This window comes from Chelonoidis abingdonii, chromosome 1, assembly GCF_003597395.2.
Source record: "Chelonoidis abingdonii isolate Lonesome George chromosome 1, CheloAbing_2.0, whole genome shotgun sequence".
Lineage (NCBI taxonomy): Eukaryota > Metazoa > Chordata > Testudines > Testudinidae > Chelonoidis > Chelonoidis abingdonii.
The window spans coordinates 213,940,148-213,967,538 of NC_133769.1; the positions used below are offsets into that span (position 1 = coordinate 213,940,148).

Sequence of the window (27,391 nt, forward strand, 5' to 3'; positions counted from 1 at the left end):
GTTTAGTATTTTAATTAGTTCATAACTAGTTATTAATGTTTACTACATGCTAAGGATTACTTTTATGAAGAGCCACTAAATCTGAAGTTATCATCCCATTTTTAAGGCTAATTTACAACCATACTTTAGCTTTACCAAAACCAGCGCACTGAAAATTTCATGCACTGCATTTCATTCCAGAGTGCAGATTTCTTCTGGAAAATGTTGAGCAAATTTCACAAGAAATTTAAGGGAAAGAGATTATTTTTATTTCTGATCTCTTTTCAAAGATTTTTATAATGTTTAGCTCATATCTCTGTAAACTGAATTACAGTCCATCTTCATTTTTCCTGTAGTGCTTAGTGGTTTAGTTAAATACTTGAGGGTATGTAAATATCCAAACACAGGTAATTATATACTTGACTTTGTGTATTATGTGCATGCATCTATTTGAAATACACACTGCAATGTTTGCTTGGCTCCAGCAGCACTTTGTCCTCAGTGAGAGGTGTCTTCTTTAGGCCAGATTTTGCTTTTGGGCTCTTTGGATAGGACCTTTCTTGGCTGTTTATGGAGCAAGGCAGTACTCTGAGTAAGCATGGCAGAATCTAGCCTACTAAGAGCAGCCCTTGCTTTTGCGCAGGTAGAGGGAGCAAAGGAGACTGGCTGCATTGGAGATAGGTGACATGTGAAACCATCTTTCACCATCAGGAGAGAGGGAAAAGGTGCTCACCCATTGGTGCAGGTTCTCCCTCAGAAGTGCATCTTGGGTCGGAAGAGCCAGGAGGCTCTCCGTTATTTAATTATTTTTTTTAACATAAGGAGCTCAAGGGATTTTTCAGTCCCTTCTTAGCCTTATGATCTTGACCTGAACTAAAACAGTCTTGCATAGTTTCACAGGCCAAAGCAGGACTTTTCCCTCCTAAGAAGATTCAAAGAAACGCCGTTAAGAGTTCTGCAAATGCTTCCTAATGATTCTCTTCTGCAGTTTCAAGAAACTTTTCTTTGTTTCAGCTGCTGTACAACCATGTAGCACAGGAAGCCCCAGATCCATCTTCATCAGTGACTTCTTGCAGGCCCAAGCTTTCCACAGTCTGCCTCTGAAGAAGGGAAAACTTCCTCTGAATCTGAACTAGAGATTCAACCCCTCACTCTAGTGATGCAAAGACTTGGGAATAATTTATATGGGAATATCATTACAACCATGAAATTCAAGGAATTCCAGGATGAACAGATTCTGTAAAGGTCTTTTTTATCAGGCTCAATCAGCAGAGTGACCTGTTCGAGCAATGGGTTACTCTCCTTTTGTTTCCTGTTTTTGAAGTCCTGCAGTTTCCTTTTGTCTCTAGAGGTCCCAGGCAGTCTGAGTCCAGTCATACAGACGCTCTGTGAAACACCCTTTAAGACTCTGTATTCACCTGACTTTTGCTTTCCTTCCCTTAAAGTATTTTTCTTAGTGTCCATCAGTTTGGCCAGGATAGTGGAAGAATCATCTATTCTTTCAGGGTTTCCCTCATACCTTGTTCTACCAGCTGCAGTTGTTCCAGTTTCCTTCCCAGGGTTCCTTTTCACCTGAACCAGAATGTTGCCCGGCCCAGAAGAGAGTTGGACCCATTCTAGGTTTTTGTAGGACTCCTAAGATATATTTAAGGAAGTCCAGACTTTTCCATAAAGGCCCAAAGCAGTCTCTGGATGGAGACATAGTGCATAGGGAAGAATCATACTGGAAGTAAGAGGGGGGGAAAAAGGAGGAACTTCTAGTGGTACAAAATATTGATCACTATTCTAGCCTGTTTGTACCAGAGAGAGTGAAGCACAAAGGTGGCTGCAATAGTGATCAAATTACAAAAAACAATTTAGTAAAAGCAATGAAGGTGTTTTTAAATCCCCATTTTACAGATGTCTGTTGAGGAAAGAGGGTGGGTGACTTGCCCAAGGTCACACAGAGTCAATGACAAAGTGAGGATAAGATTTTAAAATGTTGAAAATCAGGCCTTCTACTCTGGCACCTGTCATCAAGTGCTATCATTTTAAATAGACAAAATATATTTCAGGTATAAAGGCCAGTGACTGACAATATTAAGATTGCAGCCAAGCATATGGTAGGAACAGTGTTGAGAAAAAGAATTGGGTTAGTTCTGTAGTGCCATAATCCTCAGCATCCAGGTGCTATTACTAAACTGTTAGAGCTTTATTGGAGCTGAATTTGAAAGGAAGTAAGGTGGATAAATGTTTATAACTGTAAGTAAAGTATATTGCTCTGTATTACAATCATTTATTTAAAATACATATGATTTAAAGCAAACAGAGCAAATTGTGGTCAGAAAAGTGTCTCTGTACAAACAGCTCCTCCTTACTGTGTGTATTCAGAGACAGATCTGCTTACTTTTCTGACCAAAAACCCCTATTAACTTCTTTGTACTGCAAAGAAGAGCTATCGCAGAGTGAGCTGTATTCTTTTCTGGGTTCTATAGCACCAACAGAATTGTTAACTAAGTTCCAAATGCAGAATTATTCTTATTAGTAAGTCTGCAAGAGCCATAAAGATCCCAGGTTGAGTCTTCAAGGCTGCCAGTTAGGAAAAAATATCTTACTGGCAAATAGGGTGACCAGACAGCAAGTGTGAAAAATTGGGACAGTGGATGGGGGATAATAGAAGCCTATATAAGAAAAAGACCCAAAAATCAGGACTGTCCCTATAAAATCAGGACATCTGGTCACTCTACTGGCAAACCAAGCACATTAAACATATGCCAATAAACATAAAATTCCACAGTGCTGTTTTTACAGTCACTTTTCTGACTATAATCACATTTTAAATGAGGAGAAGGATGGTGTCGCAGACCTGGTAGAGCGTCCCCTGTTGAGCGTTCACCACGCTGCTGAGTTTGGATCCAAATTCTGGATCCTGCATGTTTCTAAGCCCTCTGAGGCAGAGCAGAATCCAAGCACTGTCTCTAGCCTCTCAGGCTCTCTCTGGGCATATAGTCTCCCTGTCTAGTACCCATTGTCAGAAGTGGGACCCCACTACCCTAGGTTGCTAGACCAGTTCTGTACCCAGGTATTCCCATTATCTTTTCCAGAGCCCTACCCTCGTGGGTACTCTGGTTTAGTTTAACCCTTCAGGAACATGTGGCAGTTTCAGTAAGCAACCCAGAGGCTTTTCAGAGCAATTTCTTAAAAACACATGCTGTATTCCAAAGAAAGCATAGAGATTTACAGATCCATACACAATTAACAAATCATCATCACCACCATTACAAATCCCAAAGGGACATAGCCTCCCTACACATTGAGTGTCAACCAGACTGAACTCTAGCTAGGTCCTTAAGATGATCCAGCTTGATGTTGCGTCTGTGTCCATCACTGGCAATCTTGTCATGCCATTGAAATGTTTAATGACCGCATAATTGTCAGCCATGTAGCAGCATTCCTTAGTAAACACACGTGATAATTCATTGGTCTTCCATCCTAATAATATGTCCATACCAAGAAATCTGCCAAAATTAAACCAGTGCTGATGGAGGTGGTTGCGGGGTTCAGCCACGAATATCCTCATTGCTAAAACTGCCCTGTCATTTAATATGGACCAGCTGTTGAAGCCAACCAGAAATGAAAACATCAATCACCACTCTTCAGCCTTCCTCGGTGCCCATGTTTCACTGCCATATGGTACAGTTGGCATAATCATAATCCTGTAGATCTACAGCTTCATAATAAGCTTGATATCCCAGCTTCTCCACAGAGACCACTGATAAAAGGCCTGGAATGTGGCAGCAGCTGCTGCTATATGAGGATCCATTTCTTCCAAACCACAGCAAACCTTGCATGCAAAAGCACTCTCTCTGGTTTCCTCACCACTCCAAGAACCCTTTTGGGTTTTGGTCAATCCTTTCAGGGTCTTAAGATGCTCCTTTCCCCCTGCTCAGCCTTCAGGTTTTTTTTCTTTGTCTTATGACAATTACTCATGGCAGTCAAAAGGTTCTCCCTAGCTGAGAGAGCACGTGTCTTTTTAACAGCCACTTCTAATACCTCTTCCTTTGTTCTGCCTTTCTCCTGGGGATTCCATTGCTTCAGCCCCCCCCCCCCCCCCCCCCCCCCCCCCCCCCCCCCCCCCCCCCCCCCACTGCAGACAACCTGAGATCACCAGTTTCCTTTGCTTGGCCAGTCTCTTTAGCATATTCATTGTCCTTCTTGTCCGGGTGCATGGTATTTGACATGGTCCTTGTCAACAAGTAGCTGATTCAATACATGTTGAGGGTTAGTTATCCATAGAGTTCATAAAATCAATCAGAATTCCTAAAGTACATTGACAGATTTCCCAAACCATCACATCTGATCTTTTAACACTAATGTAACTCTGGAAGTTAGGATATCTGTTTTCTATTCTCAGTTCTGTCACAGATGTTTTGTGTGACCTTGGTCAGAACATTTAACACCTTTGAGATCCTCTGATTCATGGCACTCAATAAATGCAAAGCCTTATTATAGTATTTAAAACAGAACAGTTAAAAACTTCATTTCTGCTGTTTGTCCTCCTGAAAGCATACCCTTTTCAGACTATTCATTTTAATATACCTCTACCTCGATATAATGCGACTTGATATAACACGGATTCGGATATAACGCGGTAAAGCAGTGCTCCGGGGGTGGGGGTGGGGGTGGGGGTTTGCACACTTCGGTGGATTGAAGCAAGTTCAATATAACGCGGTAAGATTTTTTGGCTCCTGAGGACAGCGTTATATAAAGGTAGAGGTGTACCATTGTTGTATCTAAGATGATACACAAAGTAAGAAACTGGTATTGAAAGAACTGCAATTGCCTATCATTGGCACCTATGAGTGTGTATACAACTGAGAATGGATTTGCACTAATTTAAACTATGCAGAGATTACCTAGATTCCACCCAAGCAAATATATTTAATAGGTACTATACCGGGTTTTTTATTATGTCTAGTGAGAATTTGGTTTAGTCTAAAGGAGTACTGATAATTATATAGTAATACTTCTTACCATCAAAATCATTAAAATATCATCCAACTTGAAAATGTGGTACGTAGCTTTTGTTGAAGGTAAAGTACAGTTCAAGCAATGAAATGTGGTACTAACCTTCAACCTGTAATTTTAGATGACTGCTAATAATATGCAGATTTAGATTTCAGTTTTAAATTTTCAGCAATTCCAACATCTGTATTAAAGATTTGTAGATAAGAGTCCACACGGAATGAGAACATTTGATGTTACTCCTAGACTTTACAATATGTAGAAGTCACAAGTATTACAGGTAACCTCACATTGTCTCCATTGTTTTCAGCTGTCACTTATGCTTTCATCATTGTTTCTTCCTCTGCTTGTAAGCATACAGTGTGTGGTAGCTAGATGTGCAGATCAAATTTTCACCTAATATACTTAATACCAATGAGTGGTAATATGGCAATGTCTTTTACAATCTCCTGTTTTATAGATATATGTAAGAGCACAATTTGAATATGATCCAGCAAAGGACGACCTCATCCCCTGCAAAGAAGCTGGCATCAGATTTAGAGTTGGAGACATTATCCAGATCATTAGCAAAGATGATCACAACTGGTGGCAGGGTAAACTAGAGAACTCCAAAAATGGTACTGCAGGTCTCATTCCTTCTCCTGAGCTTCAAGAATGGTATTTTTTTTGGTTTTCTATAAAAATGAATTTATCCTTGTCATATTTACGTTAGTATAGAGCAGTATTCTCAGCCTTTCCAGACTACTGTTCCCCTTTCAGGAGTCTGATTTATCTTGCGTATCCCGAGTATCACTTCACTTAAAAACTACATGCTTACAAAATCAGACATAAAACACAAAAGTGTCACAGCACACAGTTACTGACAAATTGCTTACTGTCATATTTTTACCATATACTTATAAAATAAATCAATTGAAATATAAATATTGTACTTACATGTCAGTGGATGGTACAGAGAGCAGTGTAAACAAGCCATTGTCTGTATGAAATTTTGGTTTGTACTGACCTCACTAGTGCTTTTTATGAAGCCTGGTGTAAAACTAGGCAAATATCTAGCTGAGTTGATGTACCCCCGGGAAGGCCTTTGCATACCCCAGGGATACAGAACCATTGGTATAGAGGGCATGCTGGGTTGGGAGGGGTATGTATCAGTGGTGGTGCAACATGCATCAATGTGGAGATTTTGGCTGGCACTGCAGTCTATAGAGCAGCCTCAGGACACTGCTGTAACTTCACTCCTGTCTGAGTTATGCCAGGGGCCTCTCCAGACCCTAAAGGAGCCTAGCATCAGGGAACACAAATGTGGTTTAAAGTCATCTTAGTCCGCGCTTTCTCCTGGGCTGTGAGCTCTAGGAACAGTCCTTATAGCAATGCACCTGTAAAATACATGTATTAATATTAATATCTATAACTGAACATCTTCAATTTATTAAAAGAAAGTTTTGAGAAGTCTTGTTGTACACCTGTAAATTAAAACAGCCTTCTTTTTGAAGTATCACGTCTTTTTAAATACATGTTTATAATAGCAGAGTTAATACTTCAGTGAACAATGGATACGGTACTAGGTTGTCCATAACAATGAGCTAATTAGTTATTTCTTCCCCTTCACATGCCAGGCGAGTAGCTTGTATTGCCATGGAGAAGACCAAACAGGAGCAACAGGCCAGCTGTACTTGGTTTGGAAAGAAAAAGAAGCAGTACAAAGACAAATACTTGGCAAAGCACAATGCAGGTATGAGAAGCAAGGGTCTTTGAGACTGGGTTAAAAATTGCTTTGCCAGCTAAACCTTGTTAGTTGATATCCAGCTGGCACTGCCATGAACCTAGTGAGTTATATAGGAAAAGTTAAGTAAAGCTGTAGCTATACCAGCAGTTCTATACTGATTCTCTGTCCAGGATTTAAATTTATAGTTCAACCAATAAGACTGAATCCAAGCAATCTGCAACACGATAAATTCACCATAACATATCCCACGGTAGTATTGTACTGCTCTGGTTTCAGTATTTCAAGGAACTGTGGAAGCCAACAAGATAAAACTTTAGTAGTCTGTATAAAGTGTTTTATACCATACTATACTTCCTGCCTACAGAGGACTCTGCAGCAGCATCCAGACATTCTTGTCAATATAGATTATGTAAATTAAAACTGATTTGCAGAAGGGTGTTTTTCTTGAAGCTTTACAGCTGAAAGAAGAATAAATGGCACTATGAAGTTAAAAAAGTGTGGTTTCACAGTAGAATAACATATAACTTCTGCTATGTTCGCAAGTTATACTGTAGATTCAGCTTTAAACATATATAACGTTGGGGGTTGATCCTGCTTTGAGCGGGGGGTTGGACTAGATGACCTCCTGAAGTCCCTTCCACCCTATGATTGCATTTGGATGAAATTAGACAAACTTTTGAAGTTATTCCCCTAATGCCTGCAGTTGGCTGAGTTCTGAGGACTGTATTCTATCTAGAATGCTAAAAAGAATGAAGTGTTTTGGTAGACTCTGAAAAATTTTGAAAACTGGAAATTTGGCAGACTCATAGGGCCTGATCCAGCAAGTCTCTCATTAACTTCAGTGGGAGTTGGATAGAGCCAATAGTTCTTTATGTGGATTTGATGTATCTTGCTATTAAAAAATAAATTAAAATAGTCAATATGTTTAATCTGTTTTTACTGTATTTTTATTTATGTTGAAAAATATGATGGTAATACATTATGATACTCTTGTCACTTGAGCTATAAAGATTTTATCAGAACCACAGAATACATATATCCAGCATTTTATAATGAAGTGTCTTTATGTTTTGCATTAACTGCGGCTTTTCTAGTTGTGACCCTCTGGTTTCCAAAGCAGAAAAAGCCCATTATAGTGTCAGTGGAAGCTTTTAGTTTTCTCAAAAGATTAGTAACAGTGTAATGTCAATTGCCATGTCAGTACAGCTGATGTCCTACTGGCCCTCCAGTAGAACGTATGGTACTAAATATAAAATCACTCACTTGCTCCAAACCCCTTGCTGTACTGTATCTAAGCATTAAGAGACAAGAAGAATACAGGTTGAAAATCTTTTAATTTCATATCTTATTGGTTTGCGTTACTCTTACTTTTTTAACATTTGTATTTAATTAAAATAGTGTTGCAACCATCTTACAGAAATTAATAAGAAAACTAGAGAGAATGAGGAATACATGCCAGACTTTCTTGGTAACTTGATATAGCAAGGATATTTCAGGTTACGACTGAGGTGTGCTGGCTTGCATATTGTTTGCCTGTATTACTCCTACCTACGGCCAATGCTGTTAGCCTCTCACCTTCAAGAGCACTATATTTCTCACAAAATTTATAAATAAAAATAGAAGATCATCATAACAAACACAGAGGAAAAAAATGGTATCCTTGGCATAGTATCATTTGGTACATATGCTCAGAAGCAACAGGGTAATTGGACTTGGGGGGTTCCAATTAGGGTCTGTTTGGAAAATCTTAATTCAGTCTTAGTGTCTTTGATTTAGAGGAATTAATTGTCTAATGCAGAAGATTGCAGGGCAGCAAGAGGTTAACTAAAATAATACTACACCTATAAGACATAATTAAGTTTGGTAAATGTGGTACTGAATAGAGTTATGCTCAAATATTACCATGTTCTTTTTCTTGTACATAATTAGATTGATTTCCTGAGCTTATATCACCTTGTGAAAATGAGTAGAGCTATAATAGTTTGTATTTAACCTATGTTCCTGCTCATATCCTCTGAGTATCAGTAGGCCAAGGATACATTGTTCATCTTCATAACAAGATACGGTTATAGTGTGTGAACAATTAGGGTTTCGATGTGTGGTTGCCAGAATCTTATGAGCAGTTCTTATAAGATTTGGGCCCCAAATCGCAGTCATGATCCTGTGAGATTTCTCATCTCAAAAGGTAGAAATTTTACAAGATCATCTGTTGTTTGGAGATTTCCACCGTTTTGAGTCATGATGTCACAAACTGGCTGTTTTCACAAGATTTTAGCATCATCTGCCCCAAAACTGGAAAATAGGCCCTTTCTTGTTTTGGATCTTACTAGGAACAAAAAACAGCAGAGTTAGTTTGAATCTGAGGAATCTAATTCAAACTCCATAGAGGGAGTCACACAAAAGCATCCAAAGATAGAATTTGCTCCTCTTTGTTGTAGGAGCATTCACAGGAAATTTTTAACATACATGTTTTTTTTTAAGTCTTAATCAATAGTTAAACAACCCATTCCGAGTATTTTCCCGTGCTACTATTTTATGGAGGTGCTGGAATGTAATTGGTAAAACAGTCTTGTATGCAACTAAAAATGTATGGTTTGCTAAATATTTTAGGGAAATAGCTTAGATTTTGGTGTAATTTGTCAGGATATCAGTGATGCTTTTCACTAGATTGCTTTGCAGATCAAACAGTTTGTGAAGCCATGGAGAAAATAGGATAATTGCCTATTATAGTCAAAAAGACAGAATTTTCTCCTTTGCTGCAAAGATAATTCCTGTCACAACTCACTTTTGTCCCTAATCAGTTCTCAAGTCTTGGGCCAAGACCTCAAACAGTGTACAGTAGAATGCCAGATCTTTCAAAAGTCTGTTTTAAATTAACCAGAGTTAACATTACTTAGTAGTTTGTCTTTATTAGATTCTCTTACCATTTTCAGGTGTGTTGGAAGATACGTTGTAGTGATATTTGAATGTATTTGAATTTTTTTTTTTTTAAGAAATGCTATTGCAGGACTTTGTAAAATATCATTCCTCAAATTTAAGTTATGCTTCACAGTATGCATAAAATAATGACTATTAGAATGCTGCCAAGCTTTTATAAAATGCGTTTATCATTTCTTAATGTTATTTATTTGCCTTGTGTTTAGAATATTGCATGGGAAAGTTTATTTTGTGCATATATTTTTAATTTTACTAATATATTACAAGCCATATCTCAATGACCCCTGTACATTTTTCATGCTGTCTTACTCCCAATGGCCTCTGTGCATGTAAGTAACCTGTCAAGTGACAATGCCTCTTTATTTGCTTCTTACTGTTTCCTTTCAATAACTCCTTTTCTTTATTAGCTAGTTGCACAGAAACATTAAAAGTTATTTTTAAATGTGTCCTTGTATTCCTCATATCTTGTATACAAAAAATCATTTTCCACTTGTGTATGGAAACCCTACAGTCATTAGGTAATCCCATTTAGACCAAAGCATATCTTCTCCATGCTGCTAGTTTGTGGTTAAGACATTAATATGCACCATTTTTGTTATTTGTTTATGGTGTTTGTCACTGATATGTATTTCAGTTCAGGAAGAATAAAAGCTAGATTATTTTTTCCAAGGAGATGAGAGTTATTTGAAGGTTAGATAGTTAAAGTGGCAGAGCTGGTTAGCGCAAATTAGACACACAGCTCTTTCTAATCTTGAATAAACTCGTTAGCTAATTTAAATGAATTCAAGTTACAGCAGAGGTATATTCCATCTTTGTAGGTTCTTGGAGTGAAGAAAAATATGATCAGAATCTTTCTCTAAAAGAACATTTTAATATTTGGAGAAACGTTGAGGGAGATATTTTTCTTTAAATTGAATTCAGACTGTTTTCTGACAGACTAACAAATTTGCAAATCCATATATTTTCTAAGTTAAGAAGTCTTAACTAACTAAACTGACCAGTTTATAGTGTGACCAACAATGTATTGAAGTAGTTGTACAAAGGTTTCTAAGTGCATTAAATGGATCTGAATTGCAAACTACATTACTGCAATGACTACTGGGATTAATTAAAGCCATAATATAGTAGGCTTCTTTCCTTCCTTCCTTTTTTAGACCAGGATTGTAATAATGGTAATTCTTGTTAGAATGGATCCCCCTTCCTTTTCATGATAAAGATTGTGCCAATCAGTAAACTCTAAATTAAAGCATTCTTCTTTATAATTAGCAGCCTCCTGCCTCATTCCTTCATTAGAATTTTACTGAAATAATTGTGTTACCACAAATATTCTGTTATTGGCCATAAGGAGGAACAGGCTTATTTTGATGAAGAAAACTTGATTTGATGCACATACTGTACCTTGGTAATTGACAATGATCAGATAGGCACTGCAGAAAATATATTGCAGTTAAATTAAGATTTTACTAAAATGAGATTTTTTTTTTTATAAATATGCCCTCAATATGAAGGAGGTTCTTTCTTGTGCAGAAATGTCAACACTTTTTGTTGCAAATCTTCATTCAGTGTCAAAAGTTTCAAAAGCATGTGAATAAAAATAGCATGTGTTTGAAGAGAACTCTACTTATAAGTAACATGGTAGTTGTTTAAAGAGAAAACCATAAAACATGAATTCAAGCTACCTGCTTATGTATTGCTCATAATTCTCTGATAAAACATGATTACTAAAAGTAGCCTCTACCTTTTGTGTAAATAGATGTTCTCATATTGTATTCATGTTGGTCAGTGTCTGTATACTTTATTTACTACTGCTAATTTCCTAGGCATGCAAAAAATGTGATCGCATGCCATTTTAGCTAATTTTTATGATCTGCTGAATACTGCATGAAATGACATGCAAGCTGTTCTGACCCTTTCAATAGCTTTGAATGTTATGTTTTTAACCATTTTTCTGGACTTAAAAATGAATATTTTTATTAAACTTGCAGCCATAAAATGTCTAATTAAAATATATTTCAGTATTGTCAGTTTACATATTTTAGAAATGTGGTTTTGGAATGCACATTTAATATAGTTACTAAAATTACAGTTTGGCATAAATGAAAATCTACTTCTTAACTCACTTAATACATGTTTTTCTCTTGTCTTTCTATTTTATGTTATGTTTTAGTATTTGATCAATTAGATCTCGTCACATATGAAGAAGTAGTAAAACTGCCAGCATTCAAAAGGAAAACACTAGTCTTACTAGGTAATTTTGAGTATACCTTATCATTCTGAACAGAACAGTAATTTTAACAGCATGTTTTGAATCTCTTAATGCTGGTGAATATAAATTTCCTCTTTGTGTTGTGAATTAGGTGCACATGGTGTTGGAAGAAGACACATAAAGAATACACTCATCACAAAACATCCAGACAGATTTGCATACCCTATTCCACGTAAGTAGCAATGTTAAATGTGGCACAAAATTATATGCATTATCTATATGATGATATGCCCAGTTCATTATTGCATGTGTAATTGTACTCTGTTAAAGCTTAAGAATAAGTTAAGTGTGGTTGAATCATAATACTGTGAGGGAGATGGAGGGTGTGGTATGGAAAAATACCATCAATTCTTGCACCTAAATATATACAGCATCCCTTTCATTTGGAACATTTTCATACTATTTTATTGAGGAATCCTTCCCCCAAATGTTTGGCATTTTAAGGTTTAAACCTAACAGTCACTTTATTCACATATATTATCTTTTAAGTATTTTAGTTTTATGTGTCTGGATCAGTCAAGACAGGAGAAGGTCTTAAGGTCACAAAATTCCCATGAAAAGAAATGTAAATTGGATTTTGACTAAAGATTTTATACATTTACCTTATTTCACTGTTTCACATTACTCTACGTACACCCTTGAGGACTGTTACTTTAAGTTCCCGTAGAATTATGCAGAGATGAGGATAAGAGCAAAGTGCAGTTAATTTTACTGTTTACAAATAAATTGTTACCAAAATCCCTGATTCTCCTTCATGACCTTGCTGCTACAGATCCCCACTATGGGATTTGCATGCCCTGCCACAGGAGCCACAGAACCCTCTGCAGTGTAGTTAACAACTGGTGAGCACACATTTATTCCTCAAATTCAGCATTCTGAGACCAGGGGCATAAATACCCCCACCAGCTAGCTGTCCCCAGTTCCACTCACAGAACCCAACAGATCCCCTTCATGGGTGCTCAGACACGACAGTGATGGTTATGGCATAAGAACCTAGACAGATTTATACTTTGTGAGCTTTTTGTTTTATAATTAAAGTTAGATGAGTTGTAGTTATGGGGAGTTTGTTGTTTTTACAGTTAATGTAGCCCTGGGTGTTAATTTTTAGAACCAGTCTGTGCTGGCGGATGCAGAAAAATCATAGGGGTTTTAGAAGAGTTCTTCCTTGCACACAAATGCCTTGGTTGTGCTGGTTACTCCCACTGCTTCAACAGCTTCCCACTAAACTCCCTCTTAGAACCCCTTCATTATGGCTTCCCCCCTCTCCTTTTCACTGAAGCCATTTTTACTAAGGTCACCAATGACTGACCCTCTCATTGCCAGTTTTGCAGGGTTTCTCTCTCTCCCTGCTGTTTTCAATTAATTCTTCTCCCACCACTCACTCTCCACCTGTGGCTTTTGGGATTTTGTTTATGTGCTTGTAATTCTCTGACTATTCAATAAGCCTCTCCCTGGGCAGCTCCTCTTTCTCTGCACTGCAGTCATCCTGATGTCATTCAGGACTCTATCCCAGGTCCCCTCCTTTTCTATGTATATATATATATATACACACACACACACACACACACACACTCTCTCTCTCTCTCTCTTTTTCTCTCTCTGGCAAACTGATCCATGGTCATGGTTTAAACTACTATGTATATGCTTATGACTCCTAAAAATCCCTCTGTCATGCTGTCTCGAATGGTTCACAACCATGAGTGCCAGCCTCAGGGCAGACTGTCAAAAAGCGGGATAGGTTTCAGAGTAGCAGCCGTGTTAGTCTGTATCCACAAAAAGAACAGAGGTACTTGTGGCATCTTAAAGACTAACAAATTTATTTCGGCATAAGCTTTCATGGGCTACAGCCCACTTCTTTGGATGCACCCCAACTGGTGGTATGTTCTGTAATTAGATTTCACCAACCCAGTAACAAATGTGAGCTTGTGGATCACTGTAAAAGTATTACAATTGGGTCACTCTTGGACACTCCAGTCTATCTTGCCACCCAGGCAAACTGAAGTTAGTGATAAATGGTCACTTACATCAAAAATCACAATCTGGGGGTTGTTCCCAGTCCCAAGAGACCAGTCACTTACCCCCAGATCAATTTGCACCTTAGATCTCGCACCAAAGACAACACTGGTAGCCAATCTTATAGTAAACTAACTAAGGATTTATTAACTAGGAAAAAGAAATGAGAGAGTTATTTACAGGTTAAAGCAGGCAACTTATAAGCACAAATGAGTTACAGTCTGTGGTTCTGAAAGGTGACAGAGATGTTGTCATTTTTCCACTGAATGTCTTTTAGGGCTAACCCAGGTTGACCTTGGGGATCTCTGCTTTTACTTCTTGGCTCCAGCCATTGTAAGAGTCCAAACAGCAGAAAGAGAGCTAGTTCTTTTTGTAAGCGTGTTTGTTTATAGGCCCTTCCCCCAGAGCTCAGACCGTTAGTATGATCACTCCTGCACGTAACTTCATGGGTGGATTGGGCAATCAACAAAGTTTTTGTCCTACATTGTCCCATTTAGTTTTGATAGTCCTTCCTGATGGGCAGAGGAACCACTCTTCCTGCCTAGGTTCACAAGTTCAGAGCGGGCATTTTTACAATTATAAAGCAAAACTTGCATATTGCTTTATTGCATGGGATACAGCCATTATGAGTTAGATTAATGTATTTAGCAAGTTACGGACATCTTTACAAGTCTAACACCTACTTTGAACAATATTGAAATATAGGTGAGCTGATCTGGTTTCCGATTGTGAATTTCAGTGCTCAGTTGACACCTACAGCCTTTGCAATTGCTGGCACCTAGTTTACCAGCATCACTCTCCTCTTCCCACATTCCTTTGCCCAACAGCCCTTGGCAGCTGAGAGAAGCAATGACAGTGAAAGTTCTCCACAGACTCTACAGCCCTGTGCTAGAGCAAGCTCAGTGGAGAATCTAGCTACCAAACTCTTCACATAGGCTTGGAAGAAAGGTATTAACTGTGATGCTTTTAACTTAACCATATTTGGGTGAATTGTCTTGAATACACCAAACGACACATCCTTGACATTAGGGTGACCCCAACCTCACCCCGCCAAATTTCATGTCCCTGTTCCAAAGCATGGAGATATGAGAGCTTCTGATCTAAATGGTTGTGTTTGTTTAAAAAAAACAAAACAACAACAACAGCAAAAGTTATAAGCAATTGAAAACAGTGTTATAATGGGAAATGTTGGGCAGCCTTAACTATCATTGGTACTGTCAGCTCCACCTATAGTACCAGAGGATACAACATTGAGGAAGTGGGGGGGAGGATGAGAAGTGATGAGGGAATTTTGGCAGGATGGGGCCGAGGCCTTAGAAGTGGAGAGTCGGAATGATGCCTTGAAGCCCAAGATTAGATTAAGAAAGGAGAGGCAGGAAGGAGTGCGCTGTAGACCTCTTGCAGAATTTATCAAGGTTTTAGGGGGGAGTTGAAGGCAGACAAGAATCACTGAGGGTTGAATATGCAAGTGTCTGTCAGGGGGGGTTGTTCACCAAGGAAGACTTGGAGGATTTCAAAACCCCTTTCTCTTCCCTGTGGTTGAAGCCTACGCATAGTCATGATACAAGCTCCAAAGTCAATTGAGTTACTAGTGTCTTCCACCAAACTAAACACCATTCTGTGTAGCAGTTATACAGAAACAGGACACACACACACACACACACACACCTTATGCCATTCTCCCTGCACCTTTGAAGTTTAAAATAATCATTTAAAATAATAATTGATGGTTAACATAAGCCTTTGTTGAGCAAGTGAATAAAACTTTGAAAATATGCAGAAAATAATCAAGATTTAGAACAGTTTGGGAATGGATTGTTACATGAATAACTATTAATAGAACAACAAAAAATCCACATTTAAATTGTATCCTTTTGCATTCCTTGACATTTCAGACACAACCAGACCTCCCAAGAAAGATGAAGAAAATGGAAAGAATTATTATTTTGTATCACATGACCAAATGATGCAGGATATATCCAACAATGAATATTTGGAATATGGCAGCCATGAGGATGCAATGTATGGGACAAAACTGGAAACAATACGGAAGATCCATGAGCAGGGACTAATTGCAATACTTGATGTAGAGCCTCAGGTACTTATTGGAAATATATAAAAATGCAAAGCTTGTCAGAGACTCCTGAATTTTATTTTGTTACATTCTGTCACCAGTCATTTTTTGACCATAGAATTTAAGACACATAACTCATACATTTAATGTGAAAAGTTTTTAGTATGTGGAGCAATGGTGCCACACAGGAACTTCAGTGTATGAAATCATCTTCTACTGATTATTAGGGTAAAAGTAAGAAGTAGAAATGAGCTCACCATTTGGCTTCGCAAGGGACCAGTACTGCTGTGAAAATCTGCTTACTGCACACTTTAATATAATAAGGGAAATTATTGTTACATGGTTGCTCACTGCGCTTAGCTGTCCGCTGAAGCAGCTGATTGTCTGTGCTGGCCAGCTGTAATGTATTAATATGCTCAGCCGTAGAATTCATTTTGCTACCACGCACAGGAGGGAATTTTTTTCTGCATTGTCCTGACTGCCCCCAACTTCCCTGCTGTTACTGGGTCAGCAATCCCAGAAATAGCATTCTCTGTCAATCACTGATACCATAGGAAGGTGTTTCCTATAGAATGACTACAGCTATATTTATTAATGTCTTTGTGTGTGTTATAATAGCATCAGCGAGTAGGTAAATTCACAAACTCAAAGAATATGAGTACTTTATTCACAGTGTTGCAATCTGGATATAAAATCATAAGTGGAACATTTTGACAAATTTCCTTTGGAACCCCCCACATTGATATGAATTTTGGTTGATGGCCAGGAATTTATATGTTTTATTTTTAGCTGTGGTGCCTTTGAATTCATATTCAAGCAGGGTAAAGGACACAGGGAAACAAGAGACCAGTCCTGAAATAACGTGCATAAACCAATTAAAAATAAGAACAGCTGAGCCCAGAAGACAACAAACCGGACAGTTATTTTTCCTGGGTTATGAACTATCTGCATTCTTTTTCACCAGTCACTGCTTTGGTTTGCCGGGCTCATCCCCCTGTGAGCAAAATTAACAAGTTGTGACCAATATTGTCTGTTTTCTCTGCGCTGGCTCTTCTCTTCTTTTGTGACTGGATTCAGGAGATCACAAATTTGGTTCTGGACAGTGCAGTTGATGGATTTTGTTTCACCTAAGTGGAGACTTTCAGAACAAAAATAAGATATCTGACCAGGGTTTGCTCCAGCTTTTTTGCTGCTCCAAGCGGTGAAAACAAACCAAAAAAAAAAGCTGTGATCGGCTGCAGCTCTACCACTCCGCTTCATTCTTCGGTGGCAATTTGGCTGCCAGTCCTTCCCTCTGAGAGGGACTGAGGGACCCACCGCCGAATTGCAGCCGAAGACCCGGACATGCTGCCCCTTTCTGTTGGCTGCGCCAAGCACTTTCGTCCTGCGCTGGTGCCTGGAGCGGCCCTGTATCTGACTACATTGTATAATGCAGCTCACCTAATTCGTTAGCATCATAGTAGTACTTGTCCATGAGCCCAGTTCTAGTTAATTACCCTGTTTCTGTGTTCCAAATTCAGGCATCCTCAGTTCTGTGAGCTTCCCTGGCTCATGTAACCATGTTTGCAGGGTGACCTCTTTTCTGTAGAAACAATGCATAACTGATTATATCTGAAGGTGGATTTCAAGCAGCAGAGAGGGACATCAACTCAGCTGGCTGTCAGACAGGTTTAAAAAACAAAGGGCCTCTTTGTACTGCTTTGGAGTGGAATAGAAGTGTCTTTCACTCTACGTTCTGCCCAGACAGTTGAGATCAGTTAGGTTATGTTTGCTTGCTACCTACCCCAAGTTTCAGTCTGGAAGAGGCCAGGAGGAGGGACTCTCTGCAGTAGGGCCTCATTTGTGGAACTACCTATGTCACTTATAAATCATTACTGTTTGAGTCAGGTTAATCATAACCATTGTCTTTACATTTATCTTTCTGCATAGAGGTAGCTTGTGGTCTCTCTAGCAGGGCCATTGGTCTCAGTTTATGATTATTGAATTATTGGTATGTTCAGTACCCTCACGCTTTGAAAGCTTCACAGTTTCCACTACAGAACATTTTTGCCTCAGCAAAAATAAATATGTTTATCTATAGGTTGAACAATATTCTCAACCAGAAAATGTTTTCTTATATTTTGGTCAGCATTTACTATAAAGTACAATTTACATTTTGACCCATTGAGAATAACCATAGCAAAAGTTTTTCTGGCTAATGCAAATTCTTCAGCTTAAATATAGACTGATTTTTAGTTTTTTCTGTTGGAAAAATACCCTGCGTCTGAAATCTTGGCTACTTAACCTGGCAGTTCTTTAGGATGGTGAACTTACAGGTTGGGCCTCAGTCTTGCAAAGACTTAGTGGAGTAAATGTGACTGTAGACTTAAGCACATCTGTAAGTCAGGGTGTTAATTTTTAATATTTCTTGATTATACTTTAAAACTGATCTAGAGTCTTGTTAGTTCTTCCCTCTGTTTGTGTATTTAAACTTGTATCTTGTTGATTGATTTGTTCCTCTTCTCAAGTATTTAATGTTTTTTACACAGGCACTGAAGGTCTTGAGAACTGCAGAGTTTGCCCCTTTCGTTGTTTTTATTGCTGCACCTACCATTACCCCAGGCATTAATGAGGTAAGGCTTATTACAGGTAAATGTTTTTATCAGGAGACAATTAAATGGATGATTCAGGATGTGAAAAAGATCCACATTTTAACTGACCAATTGTATTTTATAGTGGGGTCCGAATACCACTGAAGTTAAGATTGAGATGATCTTACTGAATAACAGATGTTTTTTTCTACATTTAAATATAAACTTGAGCTGCAAGGATCCATGCACTGTCACTACTAGGGAAGCACTTCATAGTACTCTTAGCTCTTCACGTGACAACTTTAACATCAGCTGATATATAGATCAGTACTGATCATTTGATATCCTTTTAAAATGTATTGTTCAGTTTTATTTCCTCCCTACCTAAAAGAATTGTTTCCAAAATCCTTGCTGTGGTCATTGAGCCAGCTAATTGGTCAGCTGTCCAAGAATTTCCAGTTTCTGAGTCATTCGAACTACTTTACTCTTTCCTCCCCAAGTAGAAGGAGGAAACTGCTAAGTTTCGTCTTTGAGAAAAGAAATCCCAAAGCAATATACCAGAAACTGGCTATTACATTCAGATAACATTGTGACACTTGGAATTGTGAAACTGGAAGGGATACCTGCTTGTGAGAAATTAAGTGTTCATCTTCAAAGAGAGCTTATGTAAATAAAGACCTCAGGATTTAGCTCAAACAAAACATTTATAACCAACTCCTTCCTTTTTTTTCTCTTACTAAGGTATTAATTGTATTTGTATCTTAATAAGAACTTTCTCTCTTAGCAAATCCCTCTTTCATCTCTTTGATCCTGCAGGGAAATGATAATTCTGTGTTTGTAGCAACAGTCTGCTTCCCCAGACATAATGTGTGTGATAACACAAATATAGAATTAGGACTTCACTACAGATTCTTGCAAATAAATGATGGGCCAGAAAGGATTAAGATGTTCAAACACAAATACCATAAATAATTAGTAAAATGGCAAGAAAATTATGGGGGGAAAGTGAAAGACAGATGACTTTGTTTCAAGTAATGAGGAGTCTGGTGGCACCTTAAAGACTAACAGATTTGTGCCCAAATAAATGCTAGTCTTTAAGGTGCCACTGGACTCCGTTGTTTTTGTGGATACAGACTAACATGGCTACCCCTTTGATACTTTGTTTTAACTGTTAAGTTTCCCAAACACAGAGATGAAGATGTCTCAGAACATTCTGATTTTAGCTATGTTAAAATGATATAGTGATCATTCTTCTGAAACACTGCTGATAACATTTACTGTAAATTTATATGAGCAAATATTAAAATGCTGCATCGCCTGTAATTGTAGATATTCTTTTGCACAGCAGATTGCATAATTGTTCTTTTTTAAAAAAAAAAAAAGCTCAAGAGTATGAGAATGGGTCCTGGATTGTTATGCAACTTTTCTGATTATTTTAGCTGGAGCTATTGTACAACTCATTATAAATGCACAAAAGCCCCTGAAGATCTTCAGTACTATTTTTACCTTTAAAAAAAAAAAAATCCAAAGTTGTTACAGAATTAACTGATTGCTCTAGTGTGTTATTTCAACTCTCCCACTCTGAAATACCAGTGGTACTTTTCTTTTGACCATTCAGAAGTTCATGTTGTAGAATGTGAGATGGGGGAGAACTGGGAGGGTTAATACGAGGAAGCAAATTTGAGATGTACTGAGCAACAGTGTGGGCATGTGCAAGATTGGGCTTGTTTTTCCTCATTGAGATGGAAGACATAGGGCAGTTAAACCAAGAAAGGTTAGGGTTCAGATATTTAGTCTCGTTATTATGCTCTTGTGCTGTATTTCCTTTTAAGTTTTGTTTACTTTTTATGGCCCAGATCCTGCAATTCGATCTGTGTGGCATAATTCATCCAGGTGGACTCCGTTGCAAAGTCAGAGTCATGCGTTAATGTTTTGAATACTTGCTAAAACTGTCACTGTCTGTGAACCACTAACACTCACTCTAAAAAACAAGTAATAACAGTGGACATTAATGCAATGTAGGATCCTACTCACCTGGATCTATTGTGCTGCATGAGAGGGAAGGGAATATATACAGAAACTGTGGTATGATGTGTCTTAGCAGCCTAGGTTTTCATGTGCATACTTCATATTTCCCATTCATTTTTTCTTTTACAAAAGATTTATTTGCATAAAGAATAGCCCTTTTGACCTTTTTATCCTGCTTTGTTTCATTTTTACAAACACCTGAGGCACAAACATCTGTAAATGACTGTCTTTTTTCCTTATGTTTTTTCTTGAATTATCATCTTTGCTTTTCTTTTCATTTTCCTGCACTTGTATTCATTTTATATAGCTGCCAAAATGGTGCAGAAAATTGCCTGTAAGTACCCGCTAGGACCTGATAAGATGCAATCCTGATTATTTTAATAGATTTAGAACATAGACACCCTTGTTCTCACTCAACGTTACTTTTGCCGTTAGAATAAAAGTATAAAGTAATAAAGACCTCAAACATATGTGCTAAAGCTCATTCAAATGGAAGCTCATTCACTGGCAAAAAGAAAAAAGTTAAAAGGATCGCTTCAAAACCAAGTGAGCCCAGAGACTTTTATTCCTACTCTAGGAAATGCACATTATGACTTTGTGGCTGACACGTTTCAAACAGCCTTATCCTGCAATGCACAGTTGAGCCATTTTAGCCAACAGTAGAATTCATGTACAGTATCTCCAGTTTACAGGGATCCCACTGTAAATGAGTAAAGACACAAAATACGGTGCCTTTCTGGGTAAACATTGCATGGTTCTCGTGGTTTTGTGAAGCACAAAACCAAGTGCTTGATATCTTCAACTACAAAACATGTAATAATCCCCAGAAATGCATGGCCTGAAATGTCTTACTGCCTGGCACAATTGAAAATACAAATGTTAGAGATTTCAAATGTCCTAGCATATCTCTAGTTTTAACATTTTAATTTTAAAACAAAAAGTGATATCCCTTCTGGTTGCCAAGCTAACCTTCACAGTGTAAAGAGAGGTCTTAATGGGATGTTAGCTTTGAAGCCTGATTATGGCCACTTACATGCTAAGTGACATAAATCCTTTAACTGCTAATCACCTTTTCAGAAACATTTAGCCAAAGCTGTTATCCAGTGTGGCTAGATATATATCTTGCATTCTGATACTCAGTTTTTTTAAAGGACGTGTGCAAATAATGCTGTAAATCTGGAATATGCAGATAGGTGATAATTCTGTCATATATTCAAATTAGAGGTGGGACCAAACAAAAAACCTTGATCTGACTCCTCCTCTCCAAACTTTGAGGAAGTTTGGACCCACTTCAGAACTTTGCAGCTCAGGCCAATCCTTAATTCAATAAAGTAAAAGACTTACCCTACATTCTTAAGGACAGTAGTAAAAGTACTACTCTGGCAATTCTGCATCAGTGCACATGCACAGAATTCATGTCCCCTGCAGATTTCTTTGCTTCCCCATAGAAAAATTACTTCTGATGGGGAAGCAAAGGGAAGCCGCAAAAGCAGTAATCCGCCCCTCCCCAGCAGTGCAGGCAGGTTGGTTGAGGCACCCAGAGCAGCCAGTAGAGATGTAAATCACCACCCAAGGGAGGGTGGGGGCTGTAGAGTCTGTGTGTGAGAGGGAGAGAGACAGTGTCCCTCTCACTTGCTATTGCAGCATGCTTGGCATGGAGGGGCAGGGTTTTGGGGTGTTTCTGAGGAGACAAGTGTGGGACAGGCTCTGTCCTCTCAGGCAAAGCAGAATGTAGCAACCTGCCTACTTAGTGAATTGTTCCCATTCTCTTTGTGAATTCCCCCAGGAGTATAAAACAGGTGTAAATGTTTTAAAGCTCCTTTACATTACCGGAGTGGTGTAAAGGACAGTATGGGCTTATAAATGCTTCTGGTGCTTTAGTGATTAAAACTGGTCTAAATTTTTGGACTGAAAGAAATTCCTATCAGAATGTGCTCCATGAACTGTTTGCTACTGACCTTTCTGGAGATGGTCAGTAGTCAATATAAATTGTGAGTTTGATTCCCCAGCCTTCATTTGCTGTTCAGTTGCCTATGATGTAACTGTTGACTTGTAACTAGAAATAAAGGGTCAAACCTAGTTACATTACTGTTAGGCATGGGGGTTTGGGGATTTCCTCCAATGCTCTCCACTCCAATTCTCCATCCATTATATTGTAGTTGAAATAAATTACCAAAATAATTGAAACCAGAGTGATTATATTGCGTTATTTTGACAAATAAAATATGCAGAATTTTACAGAATTTTATATCATGTGTAGAATTTTTAATTATTTGCTGCAGAATTTTTTTTTTTGGTGCAGAATTCCCCTAGGAGTAGGTAAAAGTAACATTTTGCATTTCCATGGGGGTAAATAGTGTAGGTTTCCCAAAATGCAATCTCTTTAGTTGTCTATAAAATATTATATAGGAGCAACAGTGACAGTTAAATGCTATAATCTAACAGATATTTTTTAAATATCCTCTTTGTTTTTGCAAAATCTAGGACCAGAGCCAAGTAGAAGTAAAGATTTGAGAACAGCTCTTCTCGTTCTTTTTCTGTCTTCCTTTTTTGAAAGGAAATACCCACATGTTTTACAGATTCCCTGCAGATTTCTATTTTCTCTGCTAATTTACCATTATAAAATAGATAGTGTAGATTAAAAAGTTTATATCCATACATTTACTGAGTATTACTGATATAGGCATGAAACTGATTGTGAAAACCTACATTTATGTCCCGAGTTCTAAAACCTTTTATATTATAACATACAGTATTAATCCAATGGCTTCAGGTTTATACTCATTTGAAATATACAGTGTTCAGTACCGTGTATTTTTAAAACATTGGGGTTACAGACATAAAATGTACCTTTTTAATTAGATATCTTGAAAGTGCTAAAAATGTTGCACTTATACAAATATAATTTTTCACTTTGTAGATTAATTTAAACACAAAGGGGTCAAATCCTCCGCTGGTAGAAATCATTGAAGCTCTGTTGAAGTCAATTGAGCTATGATAATTTACGATAGCTAAGGAGTTTGCCATGGTTGCTGCATTATCGTAGATGTCCCAGTGGTGTATTTAGCACAATCTAAAGTCTCTCTTTATCAGTAATTGACTTGAGAATAGCATAAAACAAATCTGCACATATTGTTTTTCACATGTGCTTGTTTGGGTGCATAATACTCCTTAAAAGGACATTCCCTGTACACGTGTGTGTGTGGAGCACTTGGCTACATTTATGTTTGAATGTAGTGTTCAAATATGAAGAGAGAGAGTCATCTTCTGTTGACTAGTGGGGACTGTACTGTTAGAAGCTGCTGTTTTTCTGAAGCAATTCAGTCAGGATCTAGAACTGTACTCAAGGAAATGGTTAGTTTCATGGTATAGGAAAAGAAAAGTGCCTCATCCCAGTTTCCTCCCAGTGAATGCTGATTTTCACATGCCCCACAAGGTGCAGCTTCCACATCTTTTTTTTATTCAGTGCAATCCCAGATACTTGGTCAGTTGAGGAAAGGGAACCCAGTTGACCTCTTCATATGAAGACTATGGAAATCAAACCGTGGCCCAAATAATTTCAAGTAATAAAACCACTCAACGCTGCTCTGTGCTTTATAGCACTGGAGTGCTGGCCTGCATCTGTTGGTACACTAGAGAACTGAACTGGTGGGATCACACTAGGGTAGGTATTAACAATGCAGTATGCCCACACTGGCCATAGTGTTTTGGGAGTGGTTTTGCCCCATTTCCGTATTGCACTGTGCAATGACATTTCATTTGCACTGCCTCCTGGGTACCTATCCCACAGTTCCTAGAAGCAATGGCTTGTGGGACATTTCAGGTGATCTTCTGGTATCCTGAGGAGATTGTGAGAAGAGAGTTTAAATTCCCATCATTCATTCTCACCACAGAACCAAGGCAACAGGCCCCCCAGGTTCAGGCGGGGCATGAGTCATCCATATTACAAGCCTCCTGCAACCCTGCTCCATTTGGAAGCCCAGACTCAATCAGTGTATCCCAGAATGTGAACAGTGCTGGCCTTGGAGGAGTGTGGCAGGAGCACCCACAAAATATGATTCCATAGGCCATATATGATAACCTGGTCTCAATTTAGGGCAGGTTCCCGACACAACTCCCAGAAGAGGTGGAGGTGGTAAAACTGGTGCAGCTATTTTTGGTGGGCTTGAATTGCACCAGTAGAGTTTGGAATTAGAATAGTCTCATATAGACCATAAGATGTTAGAAGAGGGTTATAATAAGAGAGAAATTAGAAAGCAATAGAGTGAGAATTTCCTTAGACTGTCCATAGTAAATATTTATTAAAATAGAAGGAAGTGAAACTTGAAGACTGATGCTGAGTAGTAATAGATATTACAGAAATTGTCCAAAAACAGATGATACTTGAAAACACATCCTCTCATGTTTCCAGTATCAATGTCTGGTTAAATGCCAAACAGCTTGTATTTGTGAGCTGGGTATGTTTTCATTCATGAACTGGCACTCTTTCCATGTTTGTACTGGTTCGTTCTTCTATTTTTTTAATCCTCATGCTTATCCCCTGTCTGTTTAACCCTTCCCACAAATTAGATTAGTGTCCTGATGTGTCTTGAGTAACCTCTGTTGAGAATTGTGATTTTGTGTAAAGTTACAAGGGAGAAGCAAGTTACAGTTTCTTCCTTGTAACATGCATGGAATTTGACATTATATAGGGGGCATAAGTCATTCATGAATCCTTAGATTAGGTTTTATTTTTTCTGTTTCCTTCTCTGTAACCAACAAACAGAAAACTGAACAAAAGAATCTAACTTATGTCTCTTGCTTTCTTTTCCAATCATTGTGCAGGATGAATCTCTTCAGCGCCTGCAAAAGGAATCTGAAATCTTACAGAGAACATATGCACACTACTTTGATCTAACAATTATCAACAATGAGATTGATGAAACAATCAGGCATCTGGAGGAAGCCATTGAGCTTGTTTGTACAGCATCACAGTGGGTTCCAGTCTCCTGGGTCTATTAGACCTTTCACCAGATAACTGAAGAATTTTATCAATACTGGGAATCACATCATACATGGAAAACCTCTTTGTTATTGACCTTGTGTCAACAGATCTCGGCCCCTAGAGACTACCTAGATGTAGTGTGACCTAAATTTATAATTATTGTCATGTCCTAATAGATAGGAGGAGGAAAAAAATTAAACACTAATTTAAAGAGACAGTATCTTTTTTTAATCAGTTTTCCTAAACTTTAATAAAATGTATGTTTCAATATATGTATTATTCAATCCTTTGGAATGTTATATTTTTGGAAATCATAGCTTATTATTTCAAAGGCCCCTAAAAACTGCACAAAATAGATGCTGCTTTCTATAATCTATTTTAATAATAATAATAATAAATGATTCTGTTACCTTAACTTGGGGGTGGAACACTACATTCTATTTAGATTCTGATTTTATGGATTGGGATACCTTGCTTTCCTTTATTTATTTTAAATAATTAGTCTAGTGATTACAAAACAAATTCATGAATTTTAAAAGCCTTTCTTTGCTTTTTTTTCCCCTAGACTAGTATTTTTAAGTACTTTTATGTAACATCCAGATAATGTGATACTGTCTCTTTGAAGAACTCTATAAACCTTTTAGAGATTTGAAATTGGGTCTTGACTCTTAATGCATGTGGACAGTCGCAAGCGTTCATGCCGTTGGTGTATCTGTGTTGAAAAAAAAACCTGTAATCTACAGCAAAATACATTCCGTTCATGGGAAAACATACCCAAGGGAATAAAATAAAATATTATTATGACTAAGTTGTAAACCTATGCACATCCCTTGCATTTTGGGCAACTTTATAAAAAAAAACTGATTTTTATTAATAATAATCATGTAGTGAAACGTGTTTGTAATTTTGTCTCAATTTAATTTGTTGTAAGGTGGGTGGGGGAAATTACTGGTTTCACCATTTCAGATCTGTGTTGTCTGAGAGTATTAACGTTTTAATTAAGTTTAAGCAAAGAAATGCTGATTTTTAATATGTATGTAATTGTTTAAAAACTGCACACATTTTAAGAGAAAATACTGTGCAATGAAGAAACCAGTTTAGGCAATGCGATAAACTGGCTATTCCAAAAGACTCATCTACAACAGCCCTGTAAATTCCTTAAAAATGGTAACTGACTCTACAGTCTGACCAATTTTTTTTATTTTAAATATACTTCCTTTTATGTGTTCAACAATTAAATGCCTTTGGGTCCTTCATTTCATCACAGATTTCTTCAAGTTGTTCTGAAAACAGTCAGCTCACTCTTAGATTTTAAGAAACCTTTTGTGAGCATGTTTGTTAATCAAAGTCTCTGATGTGAATACAAGTCTATCATGGGGTTTTGCTGAGTACATAAACACAGCTTGACCAATTTAGGAACTAGAGCAGGGTTGGTAACCTATGGCACACGTGTCAAAGGTGGCAAGCGAGCAGATTTTGCTTGGCATGCGGCTGCCAGCCGGGGTCCCGGCCGCCAGCCCCACTCAGCCTGCTGCCGGCTGAGTAAACAGCATCCCAGGCCGGCAGAAGGCTGAGCGGGGCCAGTGTCTGGGACCCCAGACTGGAGGCAGGCGTGCACCCCGGCTCCTCCCTCACCTCGCTCGGGTTCTGTGGCTCCTGGAAGTGTGAGCCACTGCCACTGTCCCTCCCATAGCTCCCCCCTCCCCTGCCTCAGCACTCTGCGAGGGAGGGGCTGTGCGCGCAGCAGCCCAGCAGCATGTTTTGCCTCCACGTGGAGCCAGCATCTGACCAGCCTGGGCCTGGTAAGGGG

At 38.2% G+C, this 27,391-nt stretch overlaps 1 protein-coding gene across 13 annotated transcripts in view; it reads left to right on the forward strand.

The window, feature by feature from the left end:
- The window catches only part of CASK (calcium/calmodulin dependent serine protein kinase), a 442,447-nt gene extending 415,605 nt beyond the window's left edge, over window positions 1-26,842 (forward strand). For 9 of the 13 annotated variants that reach the window (XM_032806483.2, XM_032806519.2, XM_032806559.2 and 6 more), the window contains 7 exons: window positions 5,444-5,640; window positions 6,600-6,715; window positions 11,814-11,894; window positions 12,004-12,084; window positions 15,821-16,023; window positions 18,528-18,611; window positions 25,422-26,842. In XM_032806483.2, the coding sequence (XP_032662374.1) occupies window positions 5,444-5,640; window positions 6,600-6,715; window positions 11,814-11,894; window positions 12,004-12,084; window positions 15,821-16,023; window positions 18,528-18,611; window positions 25,422-25,598 (939 nt within the window). In that variant the 3' untranslated portion in view covers window positions 25,599-26,842. The remainder of the gene's footprint in view (window positions 1-5,443; window positions 5,641-6,599; window positions 6,716-11,813; window positions 11,895-12,003; window positions 12,085-15,820; window positions 16,024-18,527; window positions 18,612-25,421) is intronic. The other 4 variants (XM_032806527.2, XM_032806492.2, XM_032806543.2 and 1 more) reach the window with 1 other exon arrangement.
- The last annotated feature ends 549 nt before the right edge of the window (window positions 26,843-27,391 follow it).